This window comes from Salvelinus fontinalis, chromosome 3, assembly GCF_029448725.1.
Source record: "Salvelinus fontinalis isolate EN_2023a chromosome 3, ASM2944872v1, whole genome shotgun sequence".
Classification (NCBI taxonomy): domain Eukaryota; kingdom Metazoa; phylum Chordata; class Actinopteri; order Salmoniformes; family Salmonidae; genus Salvelinus; species Salvelinus fontinalis.
In genome coordinates this window covers 44,894,951-44,910,876 of record NC_074667.1, presented here as the reverse complement: position 1 = coordinate 44,910,876, position 15,926 = coordinate 44,894,951, and the positions used below count along the sequence as shown (strand labels likewise).

Genomic DNA, 15,926 nt, shown 5'->3' with positions numbered 1-15,926 from the left:
GGCATAGTTCTGTTATAATCTCCACCCGGCACAGCCAGAAGAGGACTGGCCACCCCTCATAGCCTGGTTCCTCTCTAGGTTTCTTCCTAGGTTTTGGCCTTTCTAGGGAGTTTTTCCTAGCCACCGTGCTTCTACACCTGCATTACTAGCTGTTTGGGGTTTTAGGCTGGGTTTCTGTACAGCACTTCGAGATATTAGCTGATGTACGAAGGGCTATATAAAATAAAATTGATTGATTGATTGATTGGTTGATACCCCTTTAAATGGAAGAAAGACGGTCCCAGAAACACAGTTTTTAAAAAATAATATCACTTCCGGGTTATATTTTATATTTTCCAGGTTTTTTTTTGTTTTTTTTGTTATACTCACAGACAATATTTTGACAGTTTTGGAAACTTTGGAGTGTTTTCTATCCTAATCTGTAAATGATATGCATATTTTACGATCTGGGCCAGAGAAAATGTCCGTTTACGTTGGGAACGTTTAAAAAAAAAGAAATAATTCTGACCCCTAGCACTAAGAGGTTAACTTCTACTTCCTCCCAATCCCGGGTCCGGAAGCACCCCCATCAGTAAAAAAGCTGACTAGCATAGCCTAGCATAGCGTCACAAGTAAATAGTAGCATCTAAATATCATTAAATCACAAGTCCAAGACACCAGATGAAAGATACACATCTTGTGAATCCAGCCATCATTTCTGATTTTTAAAATGTTTTACAGGGAAGACACAATATATAAATATATTAGCTAACCACGTTAGCAAAAGACACCACTTTTTTTACTCCACAATTTTTTCCTCCATAGGTAGCTATCACAATTTCGACCAAATAAAGATATAAATAGCCACTAACCAAGAAACAACTTCATCAGATGACAGTCTGATAACATATTTATTGTATAGCATATGTTTTGTTAGAAAAATGTGCATATTTCAGGTATAAATCATAGTTTACCATTGCAGCCACCATCACAACTCTCACCAAAGCAACTAGAATAACTACAGAGACCATTGTGTATTACCTAATTACTCATCATAAAACATTTCTTAAAAATACACAGCGTAAAGCAAATGAAAGACAAACATCTTGTGAATCCAGCCAATATTTCAGATTTTCTAAGTGTTTTACAACGAAAACACAATATAGCGTTATATTAGCTTACCACAATAGCAAACATCACAACAGCATTGATTCAAGCCAACAATAGCGATACCGTATAAACCACCAAAATATATTAGTTTTTTCACTGACCTGCTCAGAATTCTTCAGATGACAGTCCTATGACATCATATTACACAATGCATATAGAGTTTGTTCGAAAATGTGCATATTTAGCGGCACAAATTGTGGTTATACAATGAGAAAAGTAACCAAGCTGCCCAGACAATGTCGGGAGAAATCTTTGGAGAGGCACCTATTCTAATCAATAAATAATCATAAACTTGACTAAAAAATACAGGTTGGACAGCAAATGAAAGACAAATTAGTTCTTAAAGTGATGCTCTGAAATGTTGTATAATTTCAGCTAGTAGTTTTTAATGTGGTGCTCCCAAGACAAGATGGGTCCCCGTTTTTGTGTCCACTTGTGTACTTACAATTTGTATGATATGTTACGAATCCAATTCATACAATATGTCACACATTTGTTGTGCTTAAGATCCTGGACTGCATCTTTAATCAAGTGATCTATAGTATAGTGCGCATATAAACACCCAGAGCTGTGTTGTTGCTTTTCCTTCTGTCTGAGCAGAAGGCAAAGCAAGCACACACACAAAGCCCCAGGCCAACCAATAAGAGAACTGTAAAAACAGGGAAAGTGTCTACCCTTTGGCTGCCAGACAAGACTCATAAACATTCATTTGAATCCCAGCGAACCATAAATGCCCTACTGTGTGCTCAAGATAGGGCCGCTCATTATGATTTGTAGGTGACCCGCACCGCACTGGTCAGAGGGAGAGAGAATGTGCTCTGCTGGGAGAAAACCTGAGCCTCTGTTAACCTTTTCTCAATAGGGGGTGCTGTTTGCACTTTGTATTAATTCCGTTCCCAAATTAAACTGCCTCGTACTCAATTCTTGCTCGTACAATATGCATATTATTATTACTATTGGATAGAAAACACTCTCTAGTTTCTAAAACCGTTTGAATTATATCTGTGAGTGAAACAGAACTGGACTTAGAGCAATTTTCCTATGTGGATGTGAGAATGCAGAATTTTGCTGTCTGTTCTCAGATCTGTTTATAAATCTGCCTGTCTTCTATTGGTTGAGATGCACTGCATACGCCTTCCCCTGGTTGTTAGCGAATAGTGAGACTTGAAATGGAGTCTCTAGGCAGATCTGAAAGATTATAAATGGCTTGGGAAGGAGAGTACTGGTCTTTTCCCTCTTCGCTCTGACGCAGGAAGGAGCTTGGCATATCGTACTAGAACCTTCGGTTATAGCTCTTAGAAATATCCGGCTGTGTTTTTATTCGATATAGGCGTTAAAGACATCATAATGTTGTTATTTTAAACCGAATTATATCAGTTTATGTCAGTATATTGCGATTTTCGGGTATTTATTTTCGTGGCGTTCTAGGAAGTTGGGTATCTCTGGCTCACATGCTAATGTTTACTGCTAATTGCAACGTTGAAGAGGACATTCTACAACCGAGCAACGATTCTTTTGGACAAAGGACACCTTTACCAAGATTCTGATGGGAGTTCATCAAAAAGTAAGAACTATTTATGCTGATAATTCGTTGTTCTGTTGAAAAATGTAAAATGCATAAGCCGCCATTAATTTCAGTGCAGCCTCGCTTTAACGCACGCTGTATGTTGTAGTAACGTTAATTTTAAAAATGTAACACAGCGATTGCATTAACCTGTTTGGCGTGCAAGCCCGACGTCGGTACACTTATGACAACAGCCAGCTCAAAGTGCAGGGCGCGAAATTCAAAAGAGATTTTTTTTTAAATATTTAACTTTCACACATTAACAAGTCCAAGACACCAGATGAAAGGTACACATCTTGTGAATCAAGCCAACATGTCCGATTTTTAAAATGTTTTACAGGGAAGACAAAATATGTAAATCAATTAGCTAACCACGTTAGCAAAAGACACCACTATGTTTACTCCATCAGTTTTTTACTACATCAGTAGCTATCACAAATTCGACCAAATAAAGATATAAATAGCCACTAACCAAGAAACAACTTCATCAGATGACAGTCTGATAACATATTTACATTTTTCACAGCACAGGTAGCATGCACAAAGCCAACCTAACTAACCAAGAACCAACCAAACTAACCAAGAAACAACTTCATCAGATGACAGTCTTATAACATGTTATACAATAAATCTATGTTTTGTTCGAAAAATGTGCATATTTGAGGTATAAATCAGTTTTACATTGCAGCTACCATCACAGCTACCGTCACAAATAGGACCGAAGCAGCCAGAGTAATTACAGACACCAACGTCAAATACCTAAATACTCATCATAAAACATTTTTGAAAAATCGATGGTGTACAGCAAATTAAAGACAAACATTTTGTGAATCCAGCCAATATTTCAGATTTTTTAAGTGTTTTACAGCAAAAACACAATATAGCATTATATTAGCTTACTACAATAGCCTACCACACTACCGCATTTATTCATCAAGGCACGTTAGCGATAGCAATAGGCACGTTAGCGATAGCGAATAAACCAGCAAAAGATATATCATTTTTTACTAACCTTGATAAGCTTCATCAGATGACAGTCCTATAACATCAGGTTATACATACACTTATGTTTTGTTCGAAAATGTGCATATTTAGAGCTGAAATCAGTGGTTATACATTGTGCTAACGTAGCAGATTTTTCCCAGAATGTGCGGATATTTTTATGACACTCAACTATTCTGACCAAATAACTATACATAAACGTTACTAAAAAATACATGTTGTATAGGAAATGATAGATACACTAGTTCTTAATGCAATCGCCGTGTTAGAATTCTAAAAATAACTTCATCACGACATCCAGCTTAGTCATAGCGAGAGAGTGCCCAAACTCTGGGCGCAAACTACTAGTACAACATGTTCGACAGATATATGAAATGGCATCATAAAATGGGTCCTACTTTTGACGGTCTTCCATCAGAATGTTGTACAAGGGGTCCTTTGTCCAGAACAATCGTTGTTTGGATTTAGAATGTCCTCTTCTCCAGTCAATTAGCACGGAAAGCTAGCAAAGTGGCGCGAAGCTCTCCTTCCTGAACATACGCAGACAAAGCAACACGCCTAACGTCCCGAAAAAAAAGTCAATAATCTAATAAAACTATATTGAAAAAACATACTTTACGATGATATTGTCACATGTATCAAATAAAATCAAAGCCGGAGATATTAGTCGTCTATAACGACAGCTTATCAGAAGGCAATACCAGGTCCCTTCTCGCGCTCTCCAGGAAACTGGTGACACATCACACAAAGAGCTTTTATTCGACCCCAGATCAAGTTATACACTCCATTTTTTCTCTCACTGCCTGTCGACATCTAGTGGAAGACGTATGAAGTGCATGTATACTGATATATATCAAGGACATTTATAGGCAGGCCCTAGAACAGAGCATCGATTTCAGGTTCTCCACTTCCTGTCAGGAAGTTTGCTGCAAAATGAGTTCTGTTTTACTCACAGATATAATTCAAACGGTTTTAGAAACTAGAGAGTGTTTCCTATCCAATAGTAATAATAATATGCATATTGTACAAGCAAGAATTGAGTACGAGGCCGTTTGAAATGGGCACCTTTTATCCGGGCTACTCAATACTGCCCCTGCAGCCCAAAGAGGTTAACTAGAGGAAGGGTCTCTCTCACACAGCAAGGAGGGCAAAGATAACTGTATATTATTCCCCTGATGATATAGTACAGCATGGCAATGTCATAAAGATAACCAAGGCCTATTTATTAATCATTAAATACCCCCACTTCGGAAGATGAAAGCTTGTCCTTCTAAATCACGTTTCCCCCGACACCACACATATTGTAATTTACAAGGTTCTCTTTGATGATATCAGGGATACATCTCGCAAGGCCTTTTTAAACCATGTTTTCAATTATTCAATAAAACATGAATGGTTTAATGGTTAACTATTTTCCAGCATGCAACAACTTGTGGCCGGGATTCAATCCGAGCACTCTAGTTGATAAATGCTACTTTTAAAGGCAATGTTAGCGCATTTATGGTCAACGCTACAGATGTCGGCTTGGAAATTGCCTTTAAATGTCAAAATGTCATTTAACGTTGTTTTGTATTTAATCCCGACCCTAATCTTCTTCATAGTGTATAAGTGAGCAGTGTATGGATCTGTCTTGCCTTCCAATGAATGTTGCTCATTTGCTGTTTTGACAACACATCCTGGCATGGTCAAAGATCTCATGGTTTGCGTAACTGTGTTATCATTCTCTACCATGTGAGAATCATCTGGTTAACTCTGCTGTGTTGACCACTCAGTAGACATTTTCCAGTCTACATGCACAAAGAGACACCATGGTTCTCTGAAAAAGTATTTTATTAATGTGATTCCATTCCAAGACACATTATTGGTAGGATAAAGAAAGGATAATAAAAAAAAATGACTTGTGGAAAAAAGGCTGTTGATCCAGGCAAGTTTTGCATGGCTTATGTTCAATGTATGAATGGTATTAAGTCCGTCCAACTACACACAGGAGATCAAGAATGTGACCAGGATAAGTTCCAGCAGCTTGTAAGCTAAATTTACCTGCCGAAGCAACGATACATGCTGAAGTCGCCATGACACTTTGCTGCATACTTTCAAAAGGCTTTCATTGTTTCCCAATGTCCTGTAGCCCATGTATACTTCCCTTCAACATCCTCTGGAGTTAATGAGGTTCCTCTGATATGTATTGACATTCAGGATCATTTGTGTTTATGTCCTCCCCTTGAATGTGTTCATGCAGGTATAGGTTCCAGAAAACTTGTGGATCTCTTCAAGTGCAGCCTGTGGCATAAAGCTAGGGTGTGGAGAAAATACAGAGATAGGGGGTTACCTATGAGTGAAAAACAAGTATGTACTTTAAATTGGTCAAAATGACATGAGGCATTACCTTTTGAGGACAACGAGAGCATGCATGGTCCAGGGCATGTAAAGATAGGCTGTGTTCATCCTGACTGCATCCACAGTCCTTTCAGCAACTGTCTCTGGCTTGAGGGGAGGGAAGAGCGCTGGAAACCTACAGGACCAGAAAAACCAGCAAGATTAGGTATGCAGTAACTGCAATACATGGTTTCATCTAAACTATGGTGTGAAGAACCATGTTGCTCACCTGACTCTCATACCCTGGAACATCTCAGTGTTGGTGTGGAAGGGGAGCACGGTGGTGCAACCCACCCCGGGACAGTCCAGCAGGCCCAGAGTCAGGCTCTCCATGAAGGCCAGGGAGGAGGCCTTGGAGGTGCAGTAATCTATGGCCCCAGGGATGGGCGACTGGGAGAGGATGGAGTTTATACAGACTACGTGGCCATGCTGGAGCTCCAGCATCCGTGGCAGGAAGGCCTTTGTAGTCTGGATGGTGGAGAAAAAGGGAGGGAGGGCGTTTTTTGAGAAAATGTGCCGTTAAAGACATGAAATAGAGACACGCAGGGGAAGCAGGCCCGAGTGGAGCCACAGATTGAGTATACATTTATTTTTAGCTGATGATTGCATTTCTGTCTGCACACAACCTGACAGTTTGATCTATATTCAAACAGAGTGCCATAGGCCTTCTGATGTTCTACCTTGGGGCTGAAGCAGTAAGCCTATCATTTGGAAATACCACTAAACTCATTTAAATGAAGCTGTGACTGACATGCCTGCTGGGTGCCCACCTCTGTCAACATGCAGGGTTATCTTCTTATGGCTGTAATCCAGTTAACGGGATGACATGACAACAGCCAGTGAAAGTGCAGGGCGCCAAATTCAAACAACAGAAATCTCATAATTAAAATTCCTCAGACATACATGTATCTCATACCATTTTAAAGGTAATCTTGTTGTTAATTCCACCAAAGTGTCCGATTTCAAAAAGGCTTTTCAGCGAAAGCACCACAAACGATTATGTTAGGTCACCGCAAAATCACAGACAAAAACAGTCCTTTTCCCAGCCAAAGACAGGAGTCACAAAAACTAGAAATAGAGATAAAATGAATCACTAACCTTTGATGATCTTTATCAGATGACACTCATAGGACTTCATGTTACACAATACTTTTATGTTTTGTTCGATAAAGTTAATATCTATATCCAAAAACCTCAGTTTACATTGGCGCCATGTTCAGAAATGCCTCCAAAATATCAGGAGAAATTGCAAATTGTCAAATAACAAAAATACTCATCATAAACTTTGATGAAAGATACATGTTTTACATAGAATTAAATATACACTTGTTCTTAATGCAACCGCTGTGTCAGATTTCAAAAATCTTTACGGAAAAACACAATATTCAATAATCTGAAAACAGCGTTCAGCCACAAAAGCAAGCCATACAGTTACCCGCCAAATTGTGCAGTCAACAAAACTCATAAAAAGCATGATAAATCTTCACTTACCTTTGCTGATCTTCGACGGAATGCCCTCCCAGGACTCCCACTTCCACAATTTTTTTTCGTTTTGTTCGGTAATGTCCATCATTTATGTCCAAATAGCTATTTTTGTTAGCGTGTTTGGTAAACAAATCCAACGTCAGGAAGCGCGTTCACTAAAAGCAGACGAAATGTCCAAAAGTTCCGCAACAGTCAGTAGAAACATGTCAAACGATGTATTGAATCAATCTTTAGAATCTTTTTAACATAAATCTTGAATAACGTTCCAACCTGAGAATTACATTGACTTCAGATGTGCGATAGAACATAGCTCCCTCTCATATGAACGCGCATGGTCAGAGCATGGTCAGGTCATGATAGACATGACTAATTCCTGTCTCCTTCGGCCCCACTTCACAGTAGAGGCATCAGACAAGGTTCTACAGACTGTTGACATCTAGTGGAAGCCGTAGGAAGTGCAAACTCATCCATATCTCACTGTGAATTCAATAGGATCTTGGTTGAAAATCGAACAACCTCAAAATTCCCACTTCCTGTTTGGATTTTTTCTCAGGTTTTTGCCTGCCATAGGAGTTCTGTTATACTCACAGACATAATTCAAACAGTTTTAGAAACTTCAGAGTGTTTTCTATCCAATACGAATAATAATATGCATATATTAGCAACTGGGACTGACAAGCAGGCAGTTTACTATGGGCACCTCTGGGCACCTTTCATCCAAGCTACTCAATACTGCCCCTGCATCCATAAGAAGTTATTGGCCACTATAAGCACTTGTGGAGAATAATACGATTGATCTAACTATAAGGAAACCCACACCTCTCTTCTTAAACCTCAACAACACTTACCCAAAACTGCCCCATTGTGTTGATGTGTTGAGATTTCAAAAGAGCGTCATCGTCGCAGTCCATCAGACTTTTCCCATGGACCACTGCAGCGTTATTCACCAGGATCGTAACATCTCCCACCTGGGAAAAGAATAACATAACAAATGTCAAAAACAAGACTGCGTTTTTATTTATCATATTTAAGAAGTTATCCACTTTCTACCTACTTTCTTTTCATGTGAAGGTATGTAGTAGAGCTGACAGACAGTCATATTCAACACTCTTATCTTATCCAGACATTGCAATTGAGGTGTAATCTATATGTCAGATGGTGGAGAGGAATTAAGGAGCTATGAACCCCTGTCAGTTCCGTGGAGGGGAGTAACAGCAGTGATAGAAACCTTGACCTGTGAGCGTTTCACTGGCTCAAAACAACTTTTTTATTTGTCTGGATAAATATTGCTCATTGGATTTACAATGGATCTACTGTAAATAGCATACCTTCTCTCTGACCACCTTGGCCTGCTTGTAAACCTCTTCCCGATTGGCCACGTCGCACAGGAAGTAGTGGCACTCTGTTCCTGATTGGGAGATGTCTTCGCATGTCTCTTTCAGACACTTCTCTGTGCGGCCCCACAGGATCACCTAAGAAAGGAAACATATTGAAGGTAAACTAGCCATGGGTTACAAAATAGGGTTAGAAAACGACGGACAATGAAGTTGTGTAATACTCTATGTAATATGCTCTGAATAGAAGATGAACAAGTAACGCAGCTGCTTGAATAGTGATATTTAGCTTTTCAACAATCAGCGATCTGTACATTTATTGTTGTCCAAATCCTGAGAAAAACATGACTAAAATAAGTTTAATGGTGTTGGGTTCTGGCTTGAAATATACTTATTCATGTCGCCATACTAGAACTTATTGATTACTTTACATGTAAAATAAATGTATATGTTGGTGCTCAATGAAGGGTGAACAGGAACTTTGTGTATGGAAAGTTATTGAGTGAGACAGAAAATGTATTAACTATTATGAATTATTAAACATGTTATTAAACATGGATATTAGTATTTTTAAGGAAGGAGGCAAAGAACAACAGTCTAGTCTCAGTTCCTGATAACGCAGGCCAGCTGCTGTGGAAATAAGACAAGGAAGGATGTGGAACTCAACTCGAGATACGGTCAACAGTTGAAGAGAGAAGAAACCTCTGGGAGGGGGGCCAGAGGGGTCCACCCCGAAGACCATCTAATGTAACTACTGTCCTATCTCACACACACACACACACACACACACACACACACACACACACACACACACACACACACACACACACACACACACACACACACACACACACACACACACACACACACACACACACACACACACTTCAAGGCCTATGTTCTAAACTTAGGGAGGACCATGACAATACCAGTAAGAGGAACATACTGAGTTTCTGCCTAACAACAGAGAAGGATGTTTATCTTAGACATACAAAGAGGTGACTCCTAGTCAAAAGGTATAAATATGTGCTTGTGTGACTTGGGTTGAGTAAACCTTGGTTTGAGCTTTTACTAGTCGTCCGTTTGAGTTTTTACTCTCTTTGCTCAGAAGTTAACAATGGGTAGCCAAAACCAAATAACTATACCAACATCCCATGCTCTCAACAAGATGCAGCATTTGGTCCAAAAGGATGAGAAGACATCATTTGGTTGAAATGTTCATTTAATTCATAGAACAGAGAGGCCATTTTTAGGTGCAACAAATAGTTTTAGAGTGAGATAAAGTGGGTGGATTTGCAGTATGAATGAACCGTCTCTTCATCAGCCTGGTGAGGCTAAATGAAGCTCAGTCATTAGAGCAGAGAACATGGGGTAGGATGGAGGTGGGGGGCAGCGATTGGGCAATTAGATCTGTCAGTCTTTGGGGTCAGTAATGAAATAAGGTGTCGTGCCCTCCTCATCTCTCAAACACACATTCTCAAAGAGATTACACAGCCTGTTGGGCACATGAGCCCAGTCATTTCTGGTCAGGGAGTCTGAAAACAGTGAGTGTGTGAAGTACTGAGGGGGCCAATGTAGAGCTTGGTTGGTTGCCTGTGACCGAGGTTAAAATTTGAGCAGAAAGAAAGTGATCCTGTGTGTATGTGTGTGTTTGTGTGTGTCTGGGTGTGTGCGTGGGCACGTGAGTGCAAGCACTTGCATGTCTTTCATCCACTCTTACAGTATGATATCAATGTTGTGTAACGATAACAATCATAATTCTAATAGGGAAGATCACTTAACACAAGTACAGGTCACAGTGACATCCTTGTCCTGATGGTGAAGAACACAGAGACAGCCAGGGGCTATAAGCACATATTTCTTTAGGAATTAATAGGAGGATAGTGTATCTCAACCTCTCAAACATGCATAGCTTTCCAAAGGTTGCCTAAGGTTTTGCTGCTATCGGTCTTGTTTTACTGCAACACTACATTTAGGGCAATCTGATCAGCTGTCTGTGATTTACATAATGGAAGCACTAAGCGAATGAGACTTTAAAGTGAAACGTTTGCTTTGGGGCCTTCATTCATTTGAGTGGGAGTATCACAATCTGCATGACATGTAGTTTTTATCAGTTCCAAGACTTCAACATGTTTGTCTTTCCACTGGATGGGTCTTTGTTTGAGTTAATTAGGATTGCTTTTTTGTTTGCTTCCTTTGCCAGCCCATTTTAGTAATCAGAAGAGATGGACAAGTGGCAAGTGGATCTAGTTAAATGACTGAAAGCCTTTTATAGGATTTCATCCTAACAGTATTCACACTGTGTTTTCCTGTTATTTAATTCATTATGCTTATCTGCCAGTGCCAACACAAACAATGGGCAGTTAAATCTAGAGCTATCAATTTAGAATGCCTACGTGTTGAGGTAAGACTAATTCTAAATTCCCTCACATCAGGTGACTAAGTATCTCTGATAAACCAGTGATTACTCTGAAGTGCCATATCTGACAAGATTAAAAAACATTCACCAATTGTGTAAAACTGATGGTCTATTCAAGGACAGTAAGTCTTCGCCATTACAGGTGGCTGATGGGTCAGGGTGCAATGATGAACTGGCGGTGTGGTCATCCACATGCCTACACCACAACACAATTATATTTGACAAGGAAAAACCTGGGTTCAAGGATGGGCATGAACCCTTCTCTTCACAGCAGCTGTAGGGGATAGGGGCAAACAGGGAGAGAGGGCTTTGGGAGTTCAGGAGGCAGTCGCCTGTCCTGCTGCTGTCTAATTAGTGCAGAGACAGCAGGGTCAGTTGCAGGGCAATACCCAGCTGGGAGCAGCGTGCTTCCTGCACACACACACACACGCACACACAAGCACACGCACACGCATACACACACAAGCACACACACACAAGCACACACACACACTATATAGTGCTTCAATTAATCAACCTGGGTAGAGGCATATGTTCCCAGTTCTCCAGATGAGAAGCCAGGGCTGAGAAAGATTGCATTATCTCTTAGTTTTCTAAATTGTACTTCTTCCACATGTTCACAATATTATGATCAAAATATTGAGTTGCAAAACTGACTCCCCTTTGTTGTGAAGCAGCAAATGATAGCTTTTAAAAGCCACAGGTTTCCTCTGGGTTCTTCCATGAGAAGATGTTGATGAAAGGATGATGAGCGAGACCAAAGCACTTTAACTTAAAATGTTTTTTTTTATAGCTCAGACAGTAATAAGCTGCAATTTTACATGGGGAAAAGGCCACATAAAAGAACAGCAATTATAAACCGGTTTGTTTGAGGCATGAATGCTGACAAAACATTTATTTTAACTGCTCTAATTACGTTGGTAACCAGTTTATAATAGCAATAAGGCACCTCTGGGGTTTGTGGTATATGGCCAATATCCAGGCACTCCGTGTTGGGTCGTGCATAAAGACCCGCCCATAGCCAAGGTATATTGGCTGTATACCACACCCCCTCGGGCCTTATTACTTAAATAACAACTGTGACTCTGTCGTTCGCCACTTGGCAATTCATAAAGCTAGTCATTATTGGTCTAAGTTACATAGCGAACATGCAACTATCTTTTGATTTGATTTGTTAAAGGGGGATGTGGCATTCATATGAAATCATTGTGAAATGATTATGTCTCAATCTGTGTGTCTGAGAGGTGTAAAATGGACTGGACTCTGTCCATTACACATGAGCGCTAACAGAACACCACGGTGGCTCACTATGCACTCAGCTGTGTAATGTTTGAAGGAAGTTATAATAGGAATTGTGGGTAGTCTGACCAGTAGTGGAGGCCTGGCGGGGACTGTCAATGTAGTCACTGAGGTATTTTAAACCTAAGTGACTGCTCCTTGTTAGGGAGGGGGATGGGGATGGAGACTATTTATAAGACCCCTGGCTGGATGGTGAATGTTTACGATGGGTGAGGCAGCTAAAACATGTCACCTTCCTCTGTAGGCTTCATTTCACCTCAATAATGAACTCAATGTAAGGTAATTTCTGCCTTTCTGGTTTGCTTGAAAAACACATTTGAATCTGTTTTATTCTGGCAATGTGATGTCTTATGTTGGCACTTGGCATAGGTAAGTGTTCCTTTGCTGGTCCCAGATGAACAACAACATTTGTTCTGTGAGGATTATGTGATTAGCTTTCAAACATTTTTCTTCAGAGAGTTTCAAGTAGAAAAAAGAAGCACACATTCATCCCAAATCCATAGCAGGGTTTTGTTATCAATTGATCAGTTCTGCTGGCAGTCATAAACCAATAAAACTTTCTTCTGGACATTAATGATGCCTGATCTCATCCACAAACTCCTATTTCGGAGCTTTGTCTGAACAAATATAATTCTGTGCTTCACTATATCATGGCAGCGGTCAAACGGTCAGAGGGGGACCTTCAATTTCTGCAGACATGCCCTCTGGTTGAACTACTCTGTTGTGCAACTTGTACCAAAACTGAGGACCCTGTCCTGCAATCTCAATGGTCCATTTACTCCTAAGGTCATGACCCCCTGCATTCATATTGGAAAAAACAATTGATTGGAGTAACAAATGGGCGAACTGATGTCTTTGCCCTCACAATGTACCTACTGCAAACATGGAGATTTTGGTAAAAGAGGATGGGGGTGGGGCGGTACTACATCAATAAAAAATAATAGTTTTGTCAAGAAATGTGTGTAAATAAGACTATGTATAGCACAGGATGTGTTCAGAGGTACAGGTTGGTACAGGGTATGAACTCCGTCATCGTTATATCCATATAATTAACATGTACTAATTCAAAATATATGAAAACCTGCACAGGTGTGGGCTAATATTGGCTATTTTGAGTACTCCAATTGCCTAGGCTAAGACCCACTCACTTTTAATGCGCAACAAGTTGACTAATTAAAAACAAAAAATTAAGAAACTAAACGCATGCATCTGTTTACTTTACCTTTTTAGCACCCTGCTTGGCAAACTCTTGAGCCAGGTGACGACCAATACCTCGCCCCCCGCCTGTGATCAGCACCACCTCCTTGGTCAGGGTTCTCCGTCTACTTGGTTGCAGTAAGCACACGCTTGCTTTCAATATGTAGTATAGAATGTGGATGGGGAACAGAACCATACAGCCCAAACACTTAAAATCCATGTTACTACTTGTACAGTAGCCTAAATTCTCAGAACAACTTTCGAACACAGAAACACAAGTTCAGTAACGATATCCTCCAATCGTGATGTCCTTGGCAGAGCAGAGTTCAAGATTAGGTTTTTAGGTAATTATCGGGTTAAAACTAATAGCAGACTAAAGTAGGCTACTGCAGCACTTGAAGTCAATATTTCCTACAATTGATAACCTCGTCAATATACGGAGCTCAAGCATGTTTCTCAGTTTATTCCGAATACTGGCAAAACTATGTTATTTGATTCAATACCTCTTTACACCGGTAGTACTTTGTTACTTTTAACAAAACTGAACTCGAGTAACCTAAAGAAGGTGCGAGTGTCTCCAAAGGCATGCGCTACGGAATCGTCTACAACAAGTGTGTTGTGTTCCTTCCTTTAGACGTTACCGCCTCTGACTCTGGCAGCTTAATTTATAGAGCTCTGACTACCCGTTCTCGCAGTGCTGGAAAGACCTGTGATCTGAAGGGAGTTTTTTTCAGACCATTAATCCTGATTGACAGGTTGACTGGTGAGGAATATATTTATTGACTGTGTCGGCTGAGAATGGTTGTCTCGCTCCCCACCCCCGAGAAACGTTGGCCACCACTGCTGTGAAGGCATATTTCAGTTGCTCTCACACTCTGATAAGTAATAGTTGGATACGTTTCTCATGCACTTGAGAAGTGCCATAACCTGCTTTGATAACTTACTTGGATTACTTTGATGGCACTTTGATGAGGCAACATTCACCCAAACTGGTTTAAGGGGTTTAAGGGGTTGGTTGCAGTATCCAGGTTGTGTGCACACACACAATCTCTGAAACTGAGAGTAGGCGGGGAGTAGATGTGTCAAGTGACTGGATTCGAAAATATTTGAGGGAAAAAAGTGAGGGTAAAATAGGAAGCACACAATTCTGCAGGAGCAAGCAGCAAGCAGCAAGGAAGCAAAACAAGTTAACATGCCAGTAACACATTTTTTCAGATACCTCCAAATCAGGAATTTCCTAAGAACACATATCCCACAGTATGACATTAAGCCAAAGAATCCTAGACTTTATGATGTGCTACAGGCCCACATTGAGGCATCCACAGACACTATTAAAAGGGCTTGGGAGCAGGAACTTGGTTCAGAATACTCAGATGAGTAGGACTGGGTAGAAGCTCTCAGGAATATAAACCACAGTTCAGTGAATGCCAGACACAACCTTGTTCAGTTTAAGGTGATACACAGGTTACATTACTCAAAAGTTATACTGCATAAAATATTCCCAGACACCTCACAACTGTGAGAGGAACAAGCAGGATGAGGGGACTATGACCCACTTATGTTGGACATGTCCTAAGGTACAGTTGATGTCGGAAGTTTACATTCAGTTAGGTTGGAGTCATTAAAACTTGTTTATCAACCACTCCACAAATTTCGTGTTAACAGACTATAGTTTTGGCAAGTCGGTTAGGGCATCTACGTTGTGCATGACACAAGTCATTTTTCCAACAATTGTTTACAGACAGATTATTTCACTATAATTCCCTGTATCACAATTCCAGTGGGTCAGTAGTTTACATTCACTAAGTTGACTGTGCCTTTAAACAGCTTGGAAAATTCCAGATAATTATGTCATGGCTTTAGAAGCTTCTGATAGGCTAATTGGCATCATTTGAGATATGCCTGTGGATGTATTTCAAGGCCTACCTTCAAACTCAGTGCCTCTTGGCTTGACATCATGGGAAAATCAAAAGAAATCAGCCAAGACCTCAGAAAAAAAATTGTATACCTCCACAAGTCTGGTTCATCCTTGGGGGCAATTTCCAAGTGCCTGAAGGTACCACGTTCATCTGTACAAACAATAGTACGCAAGTATAAACAC

The 15,926-nt window shown here is 40.2% G+C and overlaps 1 protein-coding gene across 1 annotated transcript; it reads right to left on the bottom strand.

Moving 5' to 3' along the window:
• Positions 1-4,744: 4,744 nt before the first annotated feature.
• On the bottom strand, positions 4,745-14,566 carry LOC129850105 (short-chain dehydrogenase/reductase 3-like). The gene is made up of 6 exons (XM_055916682.1): positions 13,851-14,566; positions 8,905-9,048; positions 8,425-8,544; positions 6,321-6,559; positions 6,102-6,227; positions 4,745-6,008 (listed from the first exon to the last, which is right to left on the bottom strand). Exons 1-6 carry the CDS (start codon positions 14,043-14,045, stop codon positions 5,924-5,926), a joined length of 909 nt encoding a protein of 302 aa, XP_055772657.1. The 5' UTR covers positions 14,046-14,566; the 3' UTR covers positions 4,745-5,923.
• Between the last annotated feature and the right edge of the window lie 1,360 nt (positions 14,567-15,926).